This window comes from Haliotis asinina, chromosome 8 (genome assembly GCF_037392515.1).
Source record: "Haliotis asinina isolate JCU_RB_2024 chromosome 8, JCU_Hal_asi_v2, whole genome shotgun sequence".
NCBI classification, from domain to species: Eukaryota; Metazoa; Mollusca; class Gastropoda; order Lepetellida; family Haliotidae; genus Haliotis; species Haliotis asinina.
Genome location: NC_090287.1, coordinates 19,030,404 through 19,053,790, shown reverse-complemented (window position 1 = coordinate 19,053,790; position 23,387 = coordinate 19,030,404). Strand labels below are relative to the sequence as shown.

Below are 23,387 nucleotides of genomic sequence, written 5' to 3'. Positions count from 1 at the left end.
AGGACGGTCCAGTCATTATTACTGAACAGCAAAATAAACACAACTTTTTTTGCTGGATACATTAAGTATTCCCCAACCAGGTACTTTTCATTCAAGTCCACTAATGAAGAAACTTGCTCAGTGATTAAGATTGTTAAGGCATTACTTTCTGATACTGAAATGCTGATTGTTTGCTGTGATTCTCCAGTATTGTATTTCATTGTTAAAAGTGAATATGCATTAGATTTTAACACATGTACTGACTTTCAGCTTTTGTTTTCTTGCAGGTTTGCAATCATCCTGATTTGTTTGAAAGGCGAGAACCTAAGTCCCCTTTCTACATGGCTCTTGAGCCATATTTGGTGCCAAAACTTATCTACCGTGAAGGTAAGGAAATGTGTAGTGAGTGAAAATTTTACATGACATCGGCAATATTTCAGCCATATAGCGATGTACCTTGGATAGTTGGCATCAACAACATATATTTGCTAGGCATTAGTCTGCATTTTCATTAGGCTGCATGAAAGAAAGGTATTCTAGTCACATTTTTGTCCAACTGGACTAAATACACAATGTCATCCTTAACACTAGCAACCTGACCATATTAATCACATGATTTTCATTATCAATGTTGCTGTTTGTACCACATGTTTCTTCGTGAAATAACAAATCAAGGATCATAATTCTCACTTCTTCATTCCCAGGTATTCTCGAAAGTGCTCAGCCAAGCAAGGCCAAAGTTTTGTATAGCATGATGTACATATTTTCATCAGAACACATTCATCACACACTATTTCCCCAGTCTCATTCCAGTAAGTCTTGTTCCTGTAAGATGTTCTTCAGATATGTGACCTTCAGTTTCAAATAAAAGTTTTGATGCTTAAGTTGTCAACTGTCTGTTTAATAACAATTTCAACAACTAAATTTGCAAAACAACTGTATCTGTGCTTGACATGAAGTAACATTTTGAATTGTAAATGCATTTATGAAGCAATATCAGAAGGTTTTGAGCCTAGCACATTGTTATGCTTACATACCATGTATATTTGTATTAGCCTGTGCTTGTTCAGACATTGTTTCCCAGTTTTGGGATTGAAATGGAGCAATCATAAATATTTCCAAAACAGTTTAATGAGTTGCCTAGGGGCTGTCCCAGCACATGCCACAACCAAATATAGGTGAATTAATGTGGTAACCTGGAAGATATCCCCTCAGTTGTAATGGTGTAACAAGGACGAACTATTGAGGGCTGGTTTACCTCAACTAGCCAGAACTGACTTGGAAAACGGATGAAAAATGTGTATTAAACTGCATGGGGACTATGTTAAGAAATGATTCAGCACATAACATTATTTCAGGTCCACGTATGATAGGCTCAAAACTGTTTGATACCCATCATAGAGCACATTCTGTCGCTGGTAAACATGTTCTGTTTTGTATCTTGCAGGTTCACATGTACATAGTTGTTTCTCATTTCTCCGCTTCATCAACATGTCCCCGGCAGAGCTGACTGCTTACATGGGAGGACTGTTGGTCAGGTAGGCAGCATTAACAAGCCTTCTATAATAAACTTTCACTGTGTAGAAAAATCTGTGAAAGGCATGCCGGTTGACAAGAAATAGACTTGAACAATTTAACCTTACACCTTCTTTTAAGGACCAGACCCTGTATTACACTATCTGTAACAAACCAATGTATGCCCTTCATGATGCAGCTTGTTGTGAAAGATATTGAAGTATTTAAAGGTGGTGATTGTATTTCACTGTGGTATTCACACAAAAGTATTATCTTTAAAATTTGCTTGAAATAATGAAATGACAATAGTAATTCTCAAAAATTTAAGAATTCTACCCCCTTTCTTTATACTACCAGAACAACAAAGGAAATGTCAAATATCCATGTTATCAAACTCTGTTGTGGATTAGAAAGCTGCCATCTTCCTTTCTAAAGTGATAAATGATTTTGAAATTGAATGTGTTATAACATTTGATAACATGTTCTGTACAGGTGGCTAGCTGTTTTCTTGTGGTTGAAAGAAGCTTACAGGATACACCATTATGCCAGCTGGACCCACGAGAGTGACAGGTGACTTGGAATCTTTCTTCTTCTCTCTCTCTCACACACACCAGTAGCCTTCTAAGTTGTATTAAATCTCAACACATTGTCATTTGAATGAAGCAGCATTTTCGTCTCCTGCATGACTGTGTCGATACCTCAACATTGTGAATCATCTGTGAAGATCCCAGTTAAAATTGTCCCTCAGCAGCCCAAGTTTGTGTTGGGCGAGTGACAGGACCAAGCAGTCAGGCTGTCTGACGTCATCGTATTGTACAGTTGTGTAGATGGATACTCATTATGTTGATCCCTGGATTGTCAGGTCCAGGCTTGAAAATTTACTAGAAACTGCAGTAAACTGGAATATTGCTGAGTGTGTTGTTAAACAACAAACAAAACAAGAGTGATGACAATTATCTTTGATCATTGAAGTATCCGAAGCTTGGCATAATGTCACTTTGATGCAGTGCTGTCCTCCAACATTAAACAGACCACATTGCAAAGGCAGTTTAGAGCAGTTGTGTGTCAAACATATATGCTCAGCCGTGTGCAGGGTTCATACATTCTTGAAAAAGCCTGGAATTAGGGCACTTACCCTTAAAAAGCCTGCAAAAATCTATTTTTGTCTTAAAAATCCCATAAGAAGACTTAAAAGCTTGAAAAAGCCTTGAATTTCAAGTTGAAGCTTGATGAAGTGAAGATTTTCTCTGCTAGGTAATATCTGAAGTGTGGGTGTAGTTATTAGTAATATAGATTGGTTAAACTGTTAAAAGTTAATTTTAAAAGTATGAAGATACTTTCCTGATATATTCTTTCTTTGGTGTTCATGGCATTTGGATGCCTGCAGACTTAGTGAGGTCTAATGGTCTTAAACCGTGATGTCTGTCTAGGTAAGGTTTTGCATTTTACTGTTTTAGATTTTAGATTAAACCTAACAGTGCTCAGAAGTTGTGTTTTTTAATTGCTTTATTATGTTTACTAATATAATTGCTTGTCTTATTAGCCTTAGTTTTGCCCAGAAAAGCCTTGAAACAGCCTTAAATTTTGGTCTTGAAATTCTGTATGAACCCTGCATGTGGAAAACCTTGGGTTTCTATTCCCTATAACTCCCCACCATTATTGCTAACATCAGCATATTATCATACTTAAATAGTCACACATTTCTGATTTAGTTTGAAAATATGACTGCATATAATCTTTAGTTTTCTTATACCTGGTGAACATAGGAATCTTCTGTGCACCTGTAGCAGTGTAAGCAATGTGTTTCTTGCATTCCAGCAAGCAACTTTCAAACCAGCTCCTGCTTCTTCAACCGTGTGAAGTTACCTCATTCACCAACTTGGATGCAAGTCCCAACCTTCGCCAGCTTGTGTTTGCCTCCAACACGTCCAGAATCACATCTCATGAAACACATGTCCTTCACTACATCAGCGAGACAGCTAGTCATCGACAGATACGACTACGGCACCTGCGTCTAGCTGCTGCACAGAAGAGGCATCAGCTGAGTCCGCCTCATTCACCAACCAAGGTAATTCACTGTTTAATATTAAGATGAAAGTCAAGAGATCCTTATCACAACCCCAGTATTATTGAAGTAATAATTTAGCAGTTAACTGAAGAAGGGCACTTCCATTTAAATCCTTGAACTGTCTATCAGTATATAGGTATAAAAGACTATTAAATATCACTGTGATGCATATTGTTTATAATAATTTCAGACGCCTTACTGCATTGTTCTCATCATGCAGGTACCATTGTTATGGTTCATATTTTGTTTTTCTAGTCCCCTAAACGGAATCCAGTTTTGGATGAAATCTCTCTACCGCTTCATCCACATAGACTGAGGCCAGATAGAGTGTTTAAATGTCAGCCCACTGAACTTCCAGCCTTCCTCTACAACTGCATACCTAAGGTAGGGCAGCTACCACAACTGTGTGTTTCTCATGTTTGTGTTTAACAGTTGACAACTCTTAAATACTGTGCAATGGTTGTTAATGTTTTTTGTGTATGGTGTATTTTGGAACTGTTTTATTGATAACTGATGTTTTGATCATTACTGTGATCATAACTGAAGCACAAATATAGCTAGAAAATGAAAAAATGAAGGGAGGATGGAAATATCCTTGATTTCCTTTTGTAATGTGAAAATATTTAAAATGTGTTTGTAAGCAAATAACTTCAAATTTTGTGTTATCCTGTTTTCATTGTTAATGCTTTGCAAGCATGTAATCAAGGTTAAAACAATTTGCTAAAAAATACTGTATTTGAAGAGTAAAATATTTAGCCAGAATTGTAACATTTGTGACTGATATCCTCAATAAATGCAAGAGAAACAACAAAATATCCATCAACACCAGAAATTAATGACATTTAATGAACTGCATGTGAACTAATTTCAGGTGCGGTGTGGATCTATTGAGTGGTACACTGTGGACCGCAGTGCAGCCTGGCAGAAGCTGAAGCAGGACCTGTGTGGTACACTGAATGCTAAGAGAGCTCTGTTGTACGGCACACCAGAAAGATACATGGATGTAAGATGGCCAGCCATGACATTCTTCCCACGTCCACTTGGTGGGCTTGCAGCTGTACAACCTCGCCATGGATACTCAGCTGTGTTCATCCCAGGTAGGAAGAACATTGTCTTAATAATATACACATGAGCATTAATTAAGCACCACCCATTTTCATGCTATAAGATTGTGTTAAACACAACACACTGGTCATTCATGGTATGGAAACCAAACACATGGTTAAAATTTCGTTAACTGAACAATCTAAAGTGTCAATCCATCAACTACTACACTGCTGCTACTTTCGGCTGTAATTTATTGACGGTCATATGGGGGCACTAAAAACATTTTCAATAATCGTGTCCAAAACTATGGTCACACAGACAATGTCTGTGGTCCAACATATACAAAAGTTCTCAAAAAACGGTCACTGTTCAATCCTAAGCCAACAATAGTGATGACATCAGTATTTGGTGTATCCTCCCCTCGCACAGATAACTGCTGCAACCCTCCTCTTCATGCTAGAAATTTAACACAGAATGTGTATCATTAGAATCCTCTGCCATTCCTAATGAAGAGCCTCAGCTAATTCCTGTAGATTTTGAACAGGTGGATCCCTTGCTTGAACTTGACATCCCAGATGGTCCCATAAATGCACAGTTGGGTTGAGATCAAGGCTTCTCGCAGGCCAATGTAATCTGTCAACTGCGTTTTTCTGCAAGTATGCGATAACAGCTCCGGAACGATGGGGTCTAGCATTATCATCCATAAATACTGGCTGAGTGGCGAGGGGGTGGTTATCAAAATGTGGGACAACAGCAGCTTCCAGTACTTCCTGTTGGTATCTCTGACCATTGAGTGTCCCGTGAATGGTGATACAATTCAGCTTACAGTCATAGGAGATACACCCCCACACCATTACAGAGCCATCGCCAAAGGGTTCAGCTGCATGGATCATCCGCTGTTGATAAGCCTCATTACTCCTCTCCAAACTCACCAATGGCCATCAGTAACACGATGAAGAAAACAGCTTTCATCGGACTAATGAATCCTGTGCCATGTCCTCAGATTGTGGTTTTGCCGTTGATTACACCATGCCAAATGTTGAGCCTTGTGTCTATCAGTGAGTAAGGGACATCTGATTGGATGACGTGCACGGAGTCCAGTGGACCTGAGCCTCCTGCGGATGGTGCTAGTCGAGAGACAAACATCCACTCTCCATTGTTCTCAGATCTTTGGCATTGGTCATGGATCTGTGTCTCACCAGCTTCATTCATACCAATAATCTGCCATCTGGTATTTTCAGAAAGCCTACGCCTCGGCATGTTAAAAAAAGTTCAATTTCAGCGCTGTTCACTTATTAATGTGTCAATAAGAAAGCAATGAGAATACTTCATTTCACCTTTTCATACCCCTCAGTCGCTTGTACCATGACAGAACTTTAGCATGAAAAGGATGCAATTGAGTCAGCACATGAATTTTGTGCTAACTGCATGCGTATATAGATGTAACTGTTTGACTCATCTGTTTTTATCCTTTTTTGTTACAATCGACTGTTATTTTCGGTGGTGCTTGATTAATGCTCATGTGTTTAGTAATGGATCTTTATAGCACTTGGTATCCACTGACAGTGTGTAACAGCATTAATTATTATTATTACCCTGGATAACCACAGGTGCCTGTGGGGTGCTGGGAGGTTAGGTCACATGATGTATCCCACCAGGTACCATTTTCCTGCTGGATGAACAGAGGTCTTATGAAATTTTGTCATACCATTTCACAGAAGCTGTTTGTTACAGGAAATGGTATAGACACTGCTGACTATTCCCGTACTCAATAGCCCTGAGTAGCCTTGTTCTTTACTGTCTATGCATTTTCCAGGGAAATGAACCTCTTTGACCCCTACTCTTTGCAGTCTGTACAGTAATTGAGGTGCAGCTCTTGAGTAGCAAATGGTTGATCACTTCTAAGACCACCAACCACACAGCTTTGATAACGTATTTATCAAGAATAAATAGCAATAAGGCTACAAATGGAAAAAAAGATTTGTACATCGTAAGTCATTTCACAACACAGAATTCATGAAATAACTTCGATGTCACACAAACTATCACTTTGCCAAAGCAAATCAGATGATCTGGAGATTGTATTTACCTTTGGTTTTTATCCCCCCGGCATGTAATGCGGGGGGATATATAGTCGACACCTCGTCTGTCTGTCTGTCTATCCATCCGTAATCATTTTGTTTCCGGAGCATAACTCAGACACTGTTCAATATTTTAGACCAAACTTGATAGATATAATAATCTCAACCTATGGTTGTGCCTTTTGCTATTTACAGATTTTTGGCATTTTTATTTTATTTTATTTTTTTTTTTTTTTTCTTCCATGGAACATTTTGGTGTTAGTCTAATGGTGGGAAGGGCTTCATTTCCGGAGCTGAAATCAAAAACCATTCAATGTTTTTCTGCAAGACTTGGTAGATATGTGTGGCAGACCCCAAAGTGGTGCCTTTTGGTATACACAGGTTCTCGTGATTTATTATTTCCTCAGTTTAGATGGTAACGTTTCAGACTTAGTCTCAAATGGAGCAGAACTCAAAAACAGTTCAATATTTGGCAGATATATCAATCAGAACCTTAAGTGGTGCCTTTTGCTATGTACAGGTTTTTGTGATTTCTTATTTTCTTGGTTTCCATGGAAATATTTCGGACTTGGTCTCAAAAGTGAGAGGTGTGTTTCGTTTCCCGGAGCAGAACTCAAAAACTTCTTAATATCTTTCAGCAAAACTTGGTAGATATGTGTGGCAGACCCCAAAGTAGTGCCTTTTGCTATGTACAGGCATTTGTGATTTATTATTTTCTTGGTTTCCATGGAAACATTTCGAACTTGGTCTCAAAAGTGAGAGGTGTGTTTCGTTTCCAGAGCAGAACTGAAAAACGTCTTAATTTTTTTCTTCAAAATTTGGTAGATATATCAATCAGGACCTAAAGTGGTGCCTTTTGCTATGTACAGGCATTTGTGATTTATTATTTTCTTGGTTTCCATGGAAACATTTCGAACTTGGTCTCAAAAGTGAGTGAGTGAGTGAGTTTAGTTTTACGTCGCACTTAGCAATATTCCAGCTATATGGCGACGGTCTGTAAATAATCGAGTCTGGACCAGACAATCCAGTGATCAACAACATGAGCATCGATCTGCGCAATGGGGAACCGATGACATGTGTCAACCAAGTCAGCTAGTCTGACCACCCGATCCCGTTAGTCGCCTCTTACGACAAGCATAGTCACCTTTTATGCCAAGCATGGGTTGCTGAAGGCCTATTCTACCCCGGGACCTTCATGGGTCCTCAAAAGTGAGAGGTGTGTTTCGTTTCCAGAGCAGAACTGAAAAACGTCTTAATTTTTTTCTTCAAAATTTGGTAGATATATCAATCAGGACCTAAAGTGTTGCCTTTTGCTGTGTACAGGTGATTTCTTTGTGATTTCTTATTTTTGCTTTTTCCATGGAAGCATTTCAGACTTCATCTCAAAAGTGAGAGGTGTGTTTTGTTTCCGGAGCAGAACTCAAAACCTTCATAATATGTGTTAGTAAAACTTGGAAGATATGTGTGGCAGACCCCAAAGTGGTGCCTTTTGGTATTTACAGGCATTTGTGATTTATTATTTTCTTGGTTCCATGGACACGTTTCGAACTTAGTTTCAAAATGGAGGGATAGGCTTCGTTTCCGGAGCACAACTCAAAAACCATTTCAAATCTTTCAACAGATCTTGGCATTATATGAGACAGATCTTGAAATGATGACTTTTGCTGATTACAGCTATATGGCATTTATATTTTTCATGAATTCCATGGAAACAATTCAAACTTTGTTTAGAAGAACAATAAGTAACTGCCAGATGATTTGTCCTTTCAAACATGTAGGGGCCAGGGGGATATGTCATCTTCTGATGACTCTTGTTTTTATTTTTCCATGGAACATTTTGGTGTTTGTGTAATGGTGGGATGGGCTTCGTTTCCGGAGCAGAACTCAAAAACCATTCAATATTTTTCTGCAAATCTTAGTAGATATATGAATCAGAACCTAAAGTTGTGCCTTTGGGTATTTACAGGTTTTTGTGATTTACTATTTTCTCAATTTCCATGGAAACATTTCGGACTTAGTCTCAAAATGGAGGGATGGGCTTCGTTTCCAGAGCAACTGGAAAACCATTTGATATCTTTCAACTGATCTTGGCAGATATGTGAGGCAGATCTTGAAGTGGTGCCTTTTGCTGTTTACATTTTCATGTTTTTAATGATTTCCATGGAAACGATTCAAACTTAGTCTAAAAATACATCAAGTAACCTTCAGATGAGTTGTCCTTTCAAATATGTTGGGGGCGGGGGGATATGTCGTCTTCTGATGACTCATATTTTAAATCTCAGTACTGTTCACCATGCTCAGATATGTATATTTAATTTAACACAACCACTGAGCACCTTACCTCTAAACACTTGTTAAATTGCATCAACACCATGCTATTAAACAAATATTGCATGAAACAGTTTTGGTCCATGTGCATTCTAGGTCAACTGTTGAACTTGTTTGAGACTCCAATAGCCTGTATGTGTATTTTGATACTGTTGGAGGTTTCAACAATTAGATTCTTGCACCATATCCCAAGGACTCCAATGTTACTATGTTAACCGTCCTAAGGAAAGTAATTCCTAATGGGTTTATTGGGGTTTTTTGGGGTTTTTTTTTTTCGTTTGGTAGGATTTTTCAGGTGGAAATAATTCAGCTTATTGGAGAGATTCATTACCCGTCTGCTTAACCAAATCTGTGGTGGCTGAAATTTAGAGCAAGGGAAGACTGTTTATCTACTTAAAAATACTGTCATGTTGGGTGATATTTTTTTATTGGGTTGTATTTCTTTTGAGTTTTTATTATTTTAATTTTTTTTCAACAGATTATTTATATTTTCTTTTGTTTTTACCAATTTGTATTTTTTACACCTTTACTGAAGCAGTAACACAATTACCTTGAAAGAGTTGCCTCCCTTTGACTGATCAGCATTCATTTCACCATACGATTTCAATCCAGTCTTTATCGTTAAGGTTATTTAAAGTGTTCTATGATAGATGTCAGGAAAAAATTACATGGCATGATTTGCAGATGTTTACAAGTGAATTGACATGTGAGTTATTTTTACAGATTGGATGCTCCTCATTCACATTATTACATGAATGAATTGCATGTACATTCATCATAAATGTCTTTGACTTTTATCACAGAGGCTCATTCAGTGAGTTGCTTGCACATACACACTAATAAAATGTTTTTGCTGATACTGTAAATTCTGTTCACTTGATAATATCCAAATAATATGTTTACATTCTCAGAACTTGAAACATGATTTTATAATTAAGAAATAAGTGTTACAACCAACTTGGGTGTAATAGTTTGCTGGCAGAATACAGACAGTGATTGTGTTCCTCCCATATGCTTTGTACATCAGTGGATAATGATAATTTGGTGTGTCATATGGGTATTGCCTTATGTGTGGGCGAGATAGCTGTTCCTGTTGTTGCTAGATTGTTGATTAACTCACAGTATTCCCTATGTAAGTGCTTGAGGGGGGGGTAAGTTGTTATCTGATAGGCTGTCTGGGGATGAGTTTTCCCTTGGATGTCAAGCCTACAGACTGACAGTGTTGTCAAAACAAACTGTACAGTCAAGTGCAGCTTATTTAGATTCCAGTCATAATCAGCTTCATGTTGGGAAATGCTCTCCTAATTAGTTCAGTGTTATATTAAAAAAAATAAGGTTATCAGTTGGCCAATTGGATGTTATTAGGGTAGCAGCATATATTTACTTCTTTTTTGGGGGGCAGCTCAAGTTGCCCTCTTTAAGAATTTCAAGCGTAATATTTTGGGAGCCTCTTAGAGAAATCACAACCTTTGAAATTCTGTGGTTAATTATTAACCATTTTATTTCTTGCTGTGTTTTATATAAAGTGTAACAGCCTAATTAAGACTGTCAGCTTATGGACTGATCACTAATGTATGTGATTCATGTATTGATGGTGAGGTAGGCAAGCAGTTAATGTGTCACACTGAAATCACTGGTTCAAGTTTTATTTTGGATGCCCCTGTCCTTGTTCTTTGTTAAGAAACTAGCAATAGAAAGTGGGGCCACAATATCCCTCCTCTGCAGATGACTTATGTTGATGTGACACACAATATTTAATCTGGCAAGCTTGTCCCTCAGTGAGGGTAATGGAGACTCCATTGATCTACCATTACATGACTGGATTCTGTCTTGAAGAAACTTTAGTGCATCGCGCAGGGGAAGAAGTTTTAGTTCTCCTGAAGCATACGCAAATTACCGAGGTTTTGCAAATGATCACATTTGAAAGAACATTGCTGAGTGCACAACTAAATCTGATTGCAACCAATCATGAATATGGAACACTGGCATCATGAAAGGGTTGTATTACAACAGAGATTACATGGGAAGATATGACTTAAATAAAGTCTAGGGGTAGAGAATGTGCAAAACATACCTTATGAAGAAACCTGGGAAAGAATAAAGGAATGCTTTCCTTGTGTTTCTTATTTATTTCCATGAGTATGTATGTACAAATCTGCACTAAGAAGGTCCCAAATGAACTGAGAACTTTCCAAGTTGTTAATATCATTAATTAATTCACTGCTCACTATTCATTATTTATTCACCATCAAATAAACATTTAAATTTAATGCAGTACCATGGTTAATATGGGCAATGGGAAATTAGCAAATCCATTTTAATAGTAATTGAACATCCAGTTCATAATTGGTATTTAAATTTTTTTTTTTTTCATTTGTCCCTATACATTAAGAATATTTGATTTTAGTATTGACTGTTAAATCTAAATGTATCATCAAAATTTTGAGTCCATGCCAAAATCTTGAATTCGTTCACATCTTAATTCCTGTCCCATTTTACATTTATCACCCATCGGCTAGTTACCCACACTTGGGTTATTCCAGGGTCATGCTTTGTCTCTGAAAGTAATCAGTTTTGATAGAAACTATCAACTATGTTTTGACTGAAAAGCAGCCTGGGTGAATTAGTGAAACAACTAGACTTGCTTCATTTGGAGCTAAAGCATTACAGTAAACGCTAATCGGAAGGGAAAATAGTATGTTTAATTGAGCAGACTAAGGTCTCTCCTGTGGAACACTGCAGGGGATGTGGGCCAACTGACAGACAGATGGACTTTGAGATCTTGTCCCCGGTTATCCCTGTACCAATATTGACAGTTTTGTTGCCAGGAGCTATCAAATATCTTAAGGGTAAACCCTGTGAGGTGTTCCCAGATCAGGACATGATAGTATTGATAATGCATGCATTTCCTGTTTCTGTTGATTATTGGTCTTTATTAACATCATTATACACCATAGAGTATAAACAGGAGACCATTGCCATTTGTGAAATAAAGCTGGCCCACTGTTAGTATTTCCTCCTTGAGCCCATCTTCTAAAAAATATCTGGTTATCCACCTTCCGTCTTAAGGAGTGTCCTAAAAATTTAAGCATAGTTCCATGTTCTATTGGGGAGTTTCTTTCTGCAGTCTCTCTGGGTCATATATGAGGTAACGTTTGCTGGTGTTTTTTGGCCCCTCAAGTCAGTGATGACCATGGATTTGGTCCCACCTCCCTGCCCTGCAGGAACATAGCTACGAGTGACGATCTCACTGTTATTAAATGAAATTGAGGAGTGTTAAACATTTATTGACCAGTGTTCATATTGTTTACCAAAGATGTGAAAGTTTCATTTATGTCCTAAAATTCTTCTAATTTATAGAGTTTGTAAACAGTAATAACCTGTACCTGGAGTGAGAAAACAGTTGCTCACCATCTTCAATGGTAGAGAAATTTAAAATGTGATGTAGTCATGGTTACCAGTGATATAAAGAAATTGGTCTGCAAGGTATTGTCATGCAATTTCATTTTAACAATAAATCCATGGAGCTACTGCTCAATTTCACGAGCCATTTCTTATGTGGAAGTCAATTTTCAGTGATAAAAATCTGCAAAGGGTAAAGATTTTGTTTTTAGATCTCTGGAACACCCACAAGGAATTGATCTTTTGCTTTTATTTTGACCTTCAAAAGTATGTCATGGAGATTGACCAGCGGGTGGCCTTTATCTGCTGTCAATGGAAGCTAAGGAATATGTAAAAAGGATAAAGATTGTTTTTCATTATGTATAGTCGGCATAAAAAACCAACTTCGTTTTGGGATTTTGTTAGCAGGGTATCTTTATTAAACAGAAGTATTTACATAGCTCACATTGCAGTTTCATTTTACCCTTTCAGTCTGAAATATTATGCACAAACGTTTCTGGTAGCTGAAAATTATTTCTTCATAATTCCCAGAAATGAATAGCTTTTAACACAAACAGTCAAACGCCATTCCCTTGTTTTGGATGAATTCATAAAATAGATTTTTTAAAATGGGATATTTCACAGAGTATGCATATTAATCTGAGTGTGCTTTATCCCTGATGCATTGTTTTGGGTCGACCATTAAACATATTAAAGTGGTTGTCTCCAGACAGTGAGTGAGGCCATTGTGTGTTTATTGCTTCTTTTGGCTGATAGTTTACGTAAAAGATTAGCTATGATAACATTTGTCGTCTTGGTCTGAGCCAGTGTTTGTGTCTAATATGTTTGAAGTATGTTGTTTTCTTTTCACTCCTAACTTTTAGTATTATTAAAAACTGATGTTCAACCACACCATCTGCCCAACAGTTTACAAGTGGCTGTGGTCAAACCTATCTGTAATCCTTCGATCATCCAACTAAATTCAACACGATCTCCAGTGTTTAGATGTGGCAACCTGCATGCCCTTTAAAAAACCTGTCTATTTGTTTTGACAAGTTGAAGTAGTTAGTTGAAGGTAATTTGTTCAAGAAATGCTTTCTGAGCGCATTTTAGAGGTGTAGCGTTTGTTTATGGAATATTTAAGATTACTGATGACCTAAACAATGTCATTAATGTGACATGTTTCCATAGAAAACTAAACTGTTTAGTAGTATCCCAGCACATCAAAAGTTTTATCCAATACATTAATGGCCATTTGGTTTTTGCCCTGCACTTGAGTTTTTCGCTATGCACAAACAAATCACTCAAAAGATACTCAGGTAATTTTTTGGCCTTTATGTTTGGTTTCATGCATATCATTTAGACCTTGAAGTGTTTTTTGTGTAATTTAGGTCTTAAGAAGTTAGTTTTAACTGCCATTGTATATCACGCTCGGCATTTGTGTTTGCATTGGTAAGCAGTTCCTTGTTTGCATGAAGAGAGTACATTTTGATAGATGCCAGTATTGTTGTAAGCTTACAAGGTTGTGGATAGAATAAAACAAGGCATTTCTTCCAGTATTTCACAAAAACTGTTGAGGATAAAACTGTTAAGGATATTTACAGAACAGATAAAAATGATCAACATCACATGATCCTGACTTAATACTAATCATTATATTTTCTCAAGTGGGTTAGTCTAGTCTTGAAGCTTTTGTACATCAACCCCAAAACCTGGGTTCAATTTCCCACATGGGTACAATCAGAGATGCCAACCCAAATGATTTTATTGTAGTTGTTACAATAAAAACTAACACAAAATACAGAATTACAGCAGCTGTAAAAGTATATAAATTTTTAAGAAAACATTTTAAATTAAGTTATCAAATACCCAATGTACCATACACAAAAGATTTCAACCACGTTATTCACTATCAAGCTATCTGTGGATGCTTAACACTGATTTAGGTTAGTAAGAAGTTCTTAGAATATCTGTGTATTTAATATTTTTTATGACAATTCTTGGAAAATGTTTCACTTATTTTGGTCCAAAAGTACTCATTTTTTGCATCAGTTTTGTGACTAAATACTGATTAGCTAAATAAGGGTTGGCATCTCTGGTACAATGTGTGAAGCCCTTTTTTTGGTCTTCATTGCCTCGGTGTTGTTGGAATATTGGCAAAAGCAACATAAAACTAAACTGTCAATCATTCATTATTATTGAGGATTAATACTATAGTGGTAGTAACAGTAGGGAATTGTATGTTTGTATCCGGTTTATCAGCTGATCATCATTAATCAGATCTGAGCAGTGAAGTTTCAAGAAGTTTGAAAACTATGACTGTTCCACAGTTTCAATCTATAGTTTGTTGTCACCAGAATTTTTTTGTGAGGTACCTTTTCATGATTAAGTAATCTGTATGAAGACAAAGTGTCTTCATGTGTGCATGTATGTAGTTTATATGACTAAATTATGTCGATAAACACACTCTCAAATCCCCCTTGTTTTTGGCAGAGCTGGCACTGATTTTATAATTGCTGCAATTGAGTCTGTCTGCTTAGCCGTTCTGACACGAGCCGATAAACAGGGACATGTGTAGGGCTGCTGGGAGCTTCCACATGGAGCCAGGCAAAACAAAATTAAGAAATTTGCAATTATGATTCTCATTAGAGATTAATGCTTGTTTAATTCAAATGGGTGATAAACTGAAATCTGTTGCAAATTTGAAAGGCATGGCATTGACAGTTTCCTTTCAATAAAATCAGCTTTATGGTGGCTGAAAGCATATTAATTGCAGGAAAAGCATACGTTTTGAAAATGGGCAGAAAGTAACAGTAAAATTTCTGTTTTGAACACATACACAAAAAAAACTTCATCTGGAGTTTTTGTATTTTGTATTTGTCTTCAATGAATTACATGCAAACCATCAGTGCCACACAAGACATTTAGCCTTTGGAAGTTTCTGTGTAATAAAATATAGTTGGACATAATGAAATACAAATCATTGCCCCCAAAATTACTACATTTTAAATTTCTGCCTAACAGAAAAAAAAGAAAATCATAAAAGACTTTTGACCATCACAAATATCTGAAGTCTTTTTGATTTGTTTAATGCTCATGCACCTAAAGAAATCATTTGTTTATGCAGACACACAAACACTCTTCAACAGAAATTAACATCACTTGATTCTGTTATTGTCATGAAAGATTATTCATATGAGAGAATCAAAGTGTTCTTGATCTTCTTTTCAATCCTTGTCTATATACATGTATAAAGTTATTTTCTTGTTTTTCTCTCAGACAAAGAGAGCCTTGTATCCGATGCAGGCAAGGTTACGGTGCTTGATACTCTGCTACAGCGGCTGAAGAGAGATGGCCACAGAGTCCTCATCTACTCCCAGATGACCAGAATGATTGACTTGCTGGAGGTGAGTACTGACATGACTTGTATTGGTAGGAATTGTGCATTCTTGCATAACAGACATGCTTATTTAATTCAAGGGTTACACAATGTACCAGAAGAAATAACCACTGGGCAGTAATGAAGGTGGTAAAGGTGGAAGGGTTCAGTTTACCACTTATAGCACTGTGACAGAACTGAAAAAAATTTTGCTAACCTCTTTATGGAAAAGTTTAAACACCCAACACTTACTGACTAGAATCAGTGTTAATCGGGGTTTGTAACATAATATCTGTTATCCTTTTCTAATGTATGCAACCATAGTGAGTGATTTTATTTGTTTGTTTGTTTGTTTGTTTGTTTGTTTGTTTGTTTATAGGTATTTTATTGTTTCTTTAAATGAGCACCATGTTTTGCAATAACAGTTCTGTGGAAACCTTTGAAAATATTTTAGTGTAGATCATATTAGGAATTTTTGCATCGTGACTGGTGGCGAGTTCTGATGTCATCAGAATCAGCCACATCTTTCACTGTTGCGAGTTAGGACAGTCACATGAGACGAGCAGAAAGTGATCTTACAATTAACTGCATCAGTGGTTCAGTGATTTGTAAGGGAAGGAATTAAACTGCCAGCCTCTGTCAAACAGAAAACTGCAAATCCATTCCATGACCCTGGTTATCATTCCGTAGTGACTTTCAGTATGAATTTGACAAGCTTCATCTCATCAGGTTCAGATTGAATGAGATATGACAGGCATCAAGATCACCAGATAACCACAAACAATAGATGTAAATGGAAAATACTGATTTCCGCTTGACATGAAAAGAAAAGACAGAGCAGCAGCCCATGGTGGCAGCATGTATAGATGTGAGTGAGGAACATGCTGGGTGTAATATTGCTGTATGTCTGCCCTTACAGTCATCCCAGGACACTCACTGTCTATCACACCAATGGGCCTTTTGTCAGCCCATCTCTCAATGGTAAAGGCACAGCCCATTATGGCCTCTAAGACCCTGGTTGGGTTACCAGCCACTGGAAGCGGGTAGTTAGCCATGTAATAAGGCCCTGTAAACCTATCATTATTGGTACTTCCTCAACAGGAAGGGCTTTCAGTGCAACAGAAATCTCAGCACAGGTCATAGAAACACGTCAGGTGGTGACCACAAAGGTGGAAGGGTTTTTTGTGACTCTGTGACCCTAGCATAGCAGTTTGACATGTCTTATTTTATGCAGAAAGTCAAACAGCACAAGGCTGAATGTATGTGTCAGACAACAAATGATTTTATCTTTGTTTTGTTACTGTTTATCTCACCAGAACACAATTTCTTGTCACTGACAAGCAAGCTGTATCTGCACTGGTCTTCACTCTTTGACTCCAGATGGCATCACTGTTTCTTACACCTTTATAAGCCCACTTCTGGTGTCCCTCACTGTGATATTGCTGGAATGTTGCTTAAATCAGGGTAAACTTGTTCGCTCACTCACTCACTTCTAAACTTATGTAAAGTCCATTTCTGGTGGCCCGAGCTGTGACATTGCAGGAATATTGCTAAAAGCAGCTTAAACTCACTTACTCTTAAACTTATGATAAGTCTGAAAATATAGACAGTTTCCTATTTTAATTAAAACAGCTACATTTATGTTGATAATGGGCTCAACTGAGATAGAAAATTTAGCACCTGTGGAAGGTCTAGACTTCCTTTATTTAGCCTGCAGCATTACAGTACAGGTGGAACAAAGTTGAAAATATGGGAGACAGTGACTCTCGGCAGTGCCCTTTTCCAAACTGAATTATCACCACTTGATTTTTAATGTATGTGTTAAACTATGAAGTAGTGAAGCCTTGCATGTTGGAATGCCTTTTTTGCTTTAGTTAAGAATTGAGATGTCGGCCCTTTTGGGCATTGTCAAAGGCACATTTTGTTCATGAGCTAGTTTCGTTTAACATAGCTGTTATGATGGTAATCAAATGCGTTTAAAGACACTGTAAGCTAGGAACAAAGGTGTGGTTAATTTTATCAAGGAATGATCGACTCCCACTTTAACACGATGACAAGCTTAATTTTTGTACATGACAGGTTACCAATTCAAAACACATAGCTATGAAAATTCAGAAAATCAACGCTGAAATTGCTGTCAAAATTAAGAAAGCTAATTACTTGGTGATCATTTACTCAAAGTTCAAGGGTTGATTAAACAGGATTTGAAAAATAGGCTTTCATGTGTACTGCCACTTAAGAATGCAAACCATTTTGGTAGTTTCACTTTGCCTCATGTGAGTTTGTTAAAGTAAAACCTTATTGGATTAAGTTAAGATAATAACAAGGACAGATAGACTGTTGACAGGTTGAGCTTTAGACAAGAATAGTATCTTGCATGTACAATCTTGGAGCTAAGAGTCCCAGCTGTTTGGTAAAATATCAAATGTCTAATAATGTCAACAACCAACTCGAGTGCCTACCTTTTCTATTAGACAAGATGAGTTTAGCAAGTAAAATCATATATTACGGCTCTGTTCATGAAGATAATTGTAGATTGTGAAGATGAAGATTCCCATCTTCACTGTTCTTTCTGAATTCATTAATGTTATTTATGTTTCACATTTTTCCTTTGCTCTGGAGGTTACAGCGACCTGGGTGTGTCATTGATTCTTGTTGAGAGTGTTCACTCAATTGACAACAACTGTGTTGTCTGATTACACATTGTCCCCCTGATATTGATGATAATGACAGCATGGTCAGGCAGATGGTGGATGCCCATAGTCACACTGTCCTCATTGGCTACATGTGCCCTCAGACATGAGGGTTGTTGATCACATGGAGTAATGTCTTTCTGGTAGAAAACTTGATTAATGTAAACAACACTTTTGCAATTACTGTTTATAATTATCATATTTAATCATTTTGAAAGTAGGAAAACAAAGCTTGAAACACATTCCAACATTCCAACTTATTCTCTTTTTTTTACATTTTTTACATTTTTGGAAAATAGGCTGATAGGTCTACTTCAATCATGTCCATCAATTTTAGTCATAATATCTCAGAGCATTAAATGCACTAAATCAGTTCAGATATTAATACATTTTATGACACATATAACAATTAATGTGTATCCTAGTTTAGTTATTAACGTAGATGTCCTTATCATGGATTCATTTATTATAGTGAAAATACGTCTTTATTTCTCGTTGAATGATTAATAAACCAAACTCAATAAAACCGTTATCTTTTATTTCAGTATGAATGTTTGATAAGCTTAGCTTCAGAATCAATCTGTTTAAGTTGCTATAATGAGCCGAGATTGTGAACTGGGAGTGATACCAACATTTATGGATGAATCAGGCAATTATAGAACTTACTGCAGGTCAGGCCGACATGTCATGAAGATTAATACCCCAGTGTCCCTGACTCATTGGTCCAAGTTCATTAGAATTCCTGGAAAAAACACCCGGATCTGTGGGTCACTATGCCCTCTTAGGCCTGATTAGGTTTTGGGATTGTCAGGCACAGACTCTATTAAGCTTTTTCTCATATTTACAGTGTTCTTCAAGAGACTTGCCATCTGTCCTTGTCAGTAACATGAGTTTAATTGGGCAAATTTCATTCCATATTTGGCTTTTGGCGTTTTATAAGTATTTGTTTGCCCTGTCCAAGCATGGCAACATTTTGACAAATTGAATTGTCATTCTTTTTTTTTTTTCCTTTTTTCTTTCCAATTTTTGGCTGCAGTCCAGGTAGTGACAAAGTAAAATGATAATTTGCAAAATAAAACAGATGAATATTGTGCTTATAATTAAATCAATTAATTTTATGAGAAAATATTTTTCTGGTCTTGACAGATGGCTGCATTTGATCTTTAGAATGCATGGTATTCGAACTTGATCAAACTCTGTATATGACTATATTAAAATGATATTGAACTGGTAAGGTTTGTAGATTTTCAAACCCTTCTATATTTTTTTTCTTGAATCTTATTGGCTTTTATTTGGTCATCCATTTAAATGTCTTGTCTAGATAAATAAGGTCTTCTTTCAGATCATCAAGTATAAAATTGTTATTTTGCTTACTTAATCCATGTCATGATGTTTATTAATGTGTTCACACCCTAAGTCGACACCTGCCCCTCATGCAAGGCCAGGTGTTCTACAGGTGGGTGGCTGTAGTGTTGGGGGCAGGGACCAGGTAAACACACCCTAGGATACCCAAGGGGTCACATGGCCACCCCATGGTGACCCCCACAGCCTACTCCCCTGTCCAAGTAATCACCTGGCTGTGACCTGTATTGTGACATTCACCACCAGGTGGAGCCCTTGGGGCTTGGTGGGTGTGAGACTGGTGATAGATCAATTGACGGAAATACATTTATTTCTCTTGTGTTTACACACACACTTCTAGGGGTTTTAGTTAAGACAGTTTCCTCAGGTTTCAAAGTCTATTGGAAGTATCAGCAAGCAGGACATAACCTCATCAAAAATGGAAGGTTGAGTTTCAAAGTTGAATATAATTGGAGAATGTTATTTCTTGTGTTCTCTACTTATTCTCATTAATTACATTCAGAGAATGTAACATTAAACAGCTTTTTCTTTCTTGGAGTTCAACTGTCATGTTTTGAAAGGTTAAAAAGATAAAATTTCTTTTTGTTTTTTTTTAAAGTTGTAGCTTTCACATCAGAATGAATTTTATGTAGTTAATAGTTTTTGCATCTTTGCACTCATTTGACAAATCATTTATTGGAAGTGAAAGTAACTGCCCTGCATATTGATAGTATGGTCCAATAACAGACCACACCCATTTTTTCTGAATTTTTCATAAAGCTGTAATGAGGAAGAGATGCCAGCTGAGCAATGTTGAGTCTAAGTGTGAATTTTCAGAGGCAGCTGATTAGGATTTTCAGGACAGGAAGTTGGAAATTATTAGGAGAAATGGGGTTCAGCTGGATTCGACCAGATGCCAAACGTAACAAAATGATTTCAGATTTAAACATATTTTCTTATTTTTAGAAAATTTAAACCTCTGTTGTTATTCGTACAGAAAGAAAATCTACTTACTGGCAATTTACTGTGTATATTGTTTCTTTCACATGCCTTGATGCACAAATAAAGAAGTTGATGCAAGTTACTACACATTTGGACCCAGAGACCAACTGTTTGAATTTGGCAATGAAATTGAATTAGCAGTTCTTTAAAATGCTGGCGGGCAGAGGTGGAACTGCTATTGCTATTCTCGGACTGGATTGGTTTGCTCAACGCTGCACTCACCAGTAAGGCTTGATGTTCTAGAGATGAAAACAAAATGCTCTAAAATGTGTTCAAGGTTTTTTGAAACGTTATATCTTGACTTTTTAGGTAAAAAAAATTAAAATGACATAGTGACATCGAAAAAAAACAAAAACATTGTTTGAAGCAAAATTCAAAGGCTTTGGTCCCTCTCCTGCAGAAGAGAACATTTTCCCTTATCTGCCACCAAGTTGAGGACATGTCAGTCATATCAGATCATTTCTTTTGTGTTCTTTTTCTACCTGTAGATGCAGCCAACATTAACACCTGCCATCATAAAGTACAAGATTGACACATCTATGAGTGATACGACAGGTTCTTCAAAGGGAAAACATATGCCTTAAGCATATACAATTTATTGTGATTAAATTTTAAGTTCAAGTCCTGGCCTGCTTACTCTGATTTACAAAATGAAAAAGAAGGTTATGGCAAATATTGACTTATTGGAAGTCTGTGAAAGGGTCTACTTTGACCATAGAATTTGAGAAAATGTGTATGAATTGTGTAGTGAGGAGATAAGTGACAATTTATATAGGCAGTAACTTTCAGTGTAATCAATAAATAGTGTTAATTGCAATTCTGAACTTTCAACTGCGTGATCTGTTCAGAAGTTTTCACCCTAGAAGGTCCGGGTAAGTTTTACAGTCAGAATGCCTCTTTTACACAGTCCCTCCTGGATTCCGCGGCAAATTTTTAAGAATTCCATGGCAAATTTAAGCAAATTCTGGACCCCACTTTTCAGTATTCTGCAAAACATACTGCAGCTAAAACATTTAGAAAAAACAACAAAAACATTATACAGACAATCATAGTTTAATTCTTAAACACAGCTATAAAGATATGTCAACAGTACACCTCACATCTTTAGTGACAAAGCACCCACCCTTTTTCTGTGTTTGAAAATTAACCATGTTATTTCTTTCCTCTTAATTGTAACTTCTGGTTTCATGCAGACAATTTTATACCTAAAAGAAATCTGAAATAATTTCAATTTTCAGAATGATCGATTTTGAGAATGTCATTGCAGTGAAATTCATCTAATAATATTTGAAAAATGCCTAAAACTTGCTTTATTAATGAAGTATCTTTAATCATGATTATTTTGAAAATGTTGTCACAATAAATATGTCAGTCCTTTGAAAATGTTGTCACAATAAATATGTCAGTCTTTTTTATGTGTAACCAACCCTACTTTTGACATTAGCTCTACTTTTCGTTTCGGCTGACAGTCAGTTTTCACTCAGTTTTTAAAATGAGCAAATTCCATGACAGAAAAGTGACAAATTCTGCACGGATTCTGTATGCAAATGCATTTTCCACAGGCCAGACATTTTTCTGCATGGTAAGGTAAATTCCGAATTTTTTCTGCAACCACGGAATCGCGGAATCCAGGAGGGACTGATTAGAGGCGACTAGTTTGTTGTTAGAGTAAATGAATATTATCAGGGGCTTGTTTTGTGAACCAACCTTTACTAAGGTTAACCATAACGCCTGTGCTTTGTGAAAGGAAACTCAGGGTGCTAATTGTACGAAACGATCTTAGCACAAGTGATCGTAACTCCCATACTTTAAAATGGACTTATGGTAGTCTATAGCTAAGGTTGTGTTGTACAAGAACACCCTGGTCATTAGACTTGCTGATGGCTATCATTGTTTCACAGTTGTGTAGACTGATGCTCATGATGCTAATTATTCTATTGTTGTCACACTCCATACTCTGTGTGTGATTTAAAGGTCACATGCAACGTAAAACACATCTTTGCAGATTCAGGTACCTTTCGGGATGCACTTACCGAAACAAATCATAAAAAATGCCAATTCAACCTATAAAGTTGGAAAAAACACGATAAAAAAAAGCCCGCGAAATCGGAGTTCAAACGTTTCACTAAATTCCCCCCAGCGCTGGGGGAAAAACTGGTTTCAACAGCTGTGCTGCGCTGCGTCCATCATGCAGACGCAGTGAATAGGTTCTTCACGGAGCTTGAAACAGTATGCATGCCCAGCGTCTGAGGTCGTGAGCAGTAGTCTAATCTTGGTTGTGTACACAAACAAGTAAATAATCTACTCCTTACGTAAAAAAATTTGTTGATTGTGGTAAGCAGTCTCTGTCACAGAGAAAGCTCAGTGTCTGGTTTATTCATACCTATATGTCTGCCTGCCTGTCTGCTAAAGGCAACATGCAGTACACAACTTCAATCATTGACCACGTGCAATTTGAACTTAACACCTATCAGACTATACGACATAAAGAAAATAAGTTGATTTATGACTTGTGCACCCGAGTCCCATCTCTGCCACATTATGTAATTAGACACATGTGATACACATGACAT

General features: G+C 37.0%; 1 protein-coding gene across 2 annotated transcripts in view; it reads left to right on the top strand.

Annotated features, from left to right (window-relative positions):
• The window catches only part of LOC137293899 (chromatin-remodeling ATPase INO80-like), a 66,754-nt gene that overhangs the window by 29,160 nt on the left and 14,207 nt on the right, over nt 1-23,387 (top strand). For both annotated transcript variants that reach the window (XM_067824701.1, XM_067824702.1), the window contains exons 22-29: nt 267-366; nt 684-791; nt 1,427-1,517; nt 1,987-2,064; nt 3,313-3,562; nt 3,818-3,946; nt 4,434-4,659; nt 15,679-15,806. In XM_067824701.1, the coding sequence (XP_067680802.1) occupies nt 267-366; nt 684-791; nt 1,427-1,517; nt 1,987-2,064; nt 3,313-3,562; nt 3,818-3,946; nt 4,434-4,659; nt 15,679-15,806 (1,110 nt within the window). The remainder of the gene's footprint in view (nt 1-266; nt 367-683; nt 792-1,426; nt 1,518-1,986; nt 2,065-3,312; nt 3,563-3,817; nt 3,947-4,433; nt 4,660-15,678; nt 15,807-23,387) is intronic.